We start from the raw sequence: 3,288 nt of genomic DNA, 5'->3' as shown, positions 1-3,288 counted from the left end.
TCGTTACCGCGCAGAACATCACGATCAGGCCCTTGCCTTGTCCGGGTTATTTTTTCTCCTTCGACGCGCAAGTCAGCCCGAATTACGAGATGGTTTTCGCGATGCAGTTCTTTTCGGGCTTAGTTACGCACACGATTACGACAGGCGTGTGTGGTCTCACAGCTGTCCTGGTGATGCATGCTTGTGGTCAGCTGAAAATACTGATGAATCTGATGAGACATTTTGTCGAGGAACAGTCGCATGAGAGACAAAGTATTGATCGGAAGCTGGCAGAAATGGTCGAATATCAAATACGAATACGAAAGTGAGTGTTTTTGTGACATGTAATTTTGATTAAATCTATGTCATTACCATAATAATGATTGCTATTATTAACGTTGTACGCCGCGCATGTGAACAGTAATTTTTCAATCTACTTTCCGTTTCTCTCAGAAATATTTCATATTATCCATAACCACATTTCAGTTTTTTGCGTTTAGTGGAGCACACTATGCAACAAGTATGTTTGATAGAATTAATGGGTTGCACGTTAATCGTCTGCATTCTAGGATATTGTATAATAATGGTTTGTAATTTTGTTTATCGATTTGTATATGATTTAATCGTGCCTGCATTAAAATCCCACATTTATAGGAATGGGAGAACAGCAACGCAATAGCTATGTGCACTTATTTCATAACACTAATATCCATTATGATAAATGTATTTATGTTTTGTTACACTGGTGAACAACTTACCATTCAGGTATGTTCATTCGAGTTGACCTGCGAGATCTTAACAGTAGATGTCATTGTATAATAACTGATATTATATAGTGCATCTATAAGTGAAATTTTTTATTGATTGCAAATAATATAACGATATTTTTTGTTTTATAAAAGAGAAATTGATGTCTTGTTATTAAAAATATCGATATCACTGAGATTTTTATTTATCAATCTGTACATTTTTGCTCCAAGCGTGTTTGATAATATTAATAACAGGCGGAAAAAGTAGCTATTACGTCGTGCGAGCTTGAGTGGTACCGTCTTCCGGACAGGAAAGCACGTGGCATTGTGCTTGTGATGATTATGTCCAACTCGCCAACCAAGATCACCGCCGGAAAAGTCGTGGACCTATCCTTCAAAACATTTGGTGACGTAAGATGATACTTTCAAGTTAATCTATTTGTACATATATGGTTTGCTATAATCTTATATTACAGGACACTATGTGATCGAATTATTATATTTGTAAATAATTTTTACAGTTTATGTGATTTAAATAGTCCGTCTTTTATTTGCATGTACAATGTTTTTCCTACGTTTTATATTTACCATTCGCAATTAATAACCTTTTTATCGAGACTAACGAGATGGTTTGGTAATATTAAACGAGCAATTGCGCCATATTGTGTTTTAGGTGGTCAAAGCATCTATGACATATTTTAATATGCTTCGAAACGTAACCGATTGAATATATGTGCTTTAATCGAGATGATGATATGAACTGTGCATGCAATGGTAACACCGTATATTATATATTAGTACAATGGATGTGTCAAATGCAAAGATTAGTGTAATGTACAGACATAGAATATGTACTTCTAATTCAAATATATAATTTCAAGAAATTTACACTTATATTCACCCTTCTTCAACGTAGATATGATTTACATTTGTAAGGTCAATATCTTACGAAAGTCAATAGCCATCTGTTGTCGTAGCGATATCGACGATAGTCCTTTTTCACGTTCAATAATTGAAATGGATCTGAAAGAATTTTCTTTTTATAAGTTTCGATACAAGAAGGAACAAAGTTGAAGACACTAGTGAACTATTTCTAATCATAATTCTTTGAAAAAGGTATACACGGGTCGGTGAATAAAAAAAATATTTTCCACACTAGTTAATCTCGACATTCGCCGGGGTTGAATAAGTTATTTCGCGAACTTTGTCGCTTTCGAACCCTTTCCTTTCCATGTAATATTTGAATCTTTAAAGTATACAATTCGCGGTCGGATGGCATATATTATCTGCATATTTTATATATATATTTTCTGCATGTTAAACGAGTTAAAACTTATTGCACCCGGGCTGTTATATTCTTTATAATAATCTAATAACATAATAATTTATTAGTAATCGCATGATGTTATGTTTTAGGATGTTAAAGCATTTGTGATATTTTAATATGCTGCGAAATCAACGTGTCGTGGGCTAAACCTATTTTTTTTGATTGATGAAACCATGCAATGATAAACATCTTGTGTATATATGTTGTATATCCGCAAAATAGGAGAGTAAAATGCAAAAAAATATTCGGTGATGTACATATATATATTGTTCCGATTTAAATATATTTCTATCATAAGAGATAAAAACATACGTGCAAATATATAATTTTTTCTGTTTTGCCGTATCGTTAATAATGTACGATATCGAGTTGCATATTGAATTATCACAGAAAATTTTGCTATTATTGCAATGAATTAATTTTATTTTTTCTTTTATATACATTTTACATTTATTAAATACACCATACGCGCACATCGACCATACGCTACACACGAACTACATTATTACGCCCGTTGACTTTTGCATATGAATCAAAACATTCTACACTATGTAATCAAAATTATTAATTGCTGTCAACTTACCTTGGTTGTAATCGTAATTTTTGATACAGAGAGGAAAAAAGTTGTATCTTATTTATAGTTTTCTTGAAAAAGGGGATACGTGTTGGCGAACAGAAATACTTACCGTCGCAAACGGTCTCGATTTTCGCCGAAAGAGTTGATTAGCAAACTTTGCTCGAACTTTCGATTGCTTCCCCGCATACAATTTGAATATTAAAGTCGCGCAAGCGCAAGCAAACGGTGAATTTATCTTATTCTCGGCTCTCGCTGTTATCGTCAATTGTGATTGAGCTCCCGAGCTTTACATTTCATTTTGCTCCTGATAATTTGCGCGAAGATTCACATTCAAAACTAATCCCTCGTAAACTAAATTGCGAAACGATTTCCTTCGAAAATTTGCAAAAACATGCGGAGTAACGAACATTACCAAGATGATATTATGTACATCACAAAAGTAACACGTCACGTTTTAAGTGTACTCGGAGTTTGGCCATCCTTGTCTGTAAACAAATCCATCGGCGGCAAGATTTGTAGGCTCCTGTTGATTACGATCTCTTGGACTCTTCTCTATTGCGTCCTGATCCCTGGTTTCTTCTTCTGGCTGCTCGAGAAAAGAACGCGCGTCAAGATTCAAGTAACTCCTCTGCTTGTGTTCGGTGTCATGGCGATCG

The 3,288-nt window shown here is 34.5% G+C and overlaps 1 protein-coding gene across 1 annotated transcript; it reads left to right on the top strand.

The window, feature by feature from the left end:
* Nucleotides 1–5: 5 nt before the first annotated feature.
* On the top strand, nucleotides 6–1,455 carry LOC106751538 (odorant receptor 13a-like; the record flags this gene model as incomplete). The annotated part of the gene is made up of 5 exons (XM_014632437.1): nucleotides 6–304; nucleotides 466–565; nucleotides 634–744; nucleotides 984–1,139; nucleotides 1,402–1,455. Coding segments are annotated over 5 exons (720 nt in total), but the record flags the coding sequence as incomplete, so codon positions are not given.
* Between the last annotated feature and the right edge of the window lie 1,833 nt (nucleotides 1,456–3,288).

This window comes from Dinoponera quadriceps, unplaced genomic scaffold (genome assembly GCF_001313825.1).
Source record: "Dinoponera quadriceps isolate SergipeBrazil2010 unplaced genomic scaffold, ASM131382v1 C3959825, whole genome shotgun sequence".
Taxonomy (NCBI): Eukaryota; Metazoa; Arthropoda; class Insecta; order Hymenoptera; family Formicidae; genus Dinoponera; species Dinoponera quadriceps.
Note: the sequence above shows the minus strand (reverse complement) of the source record. Positions and strands in the feature narration are given on the sequence as shown.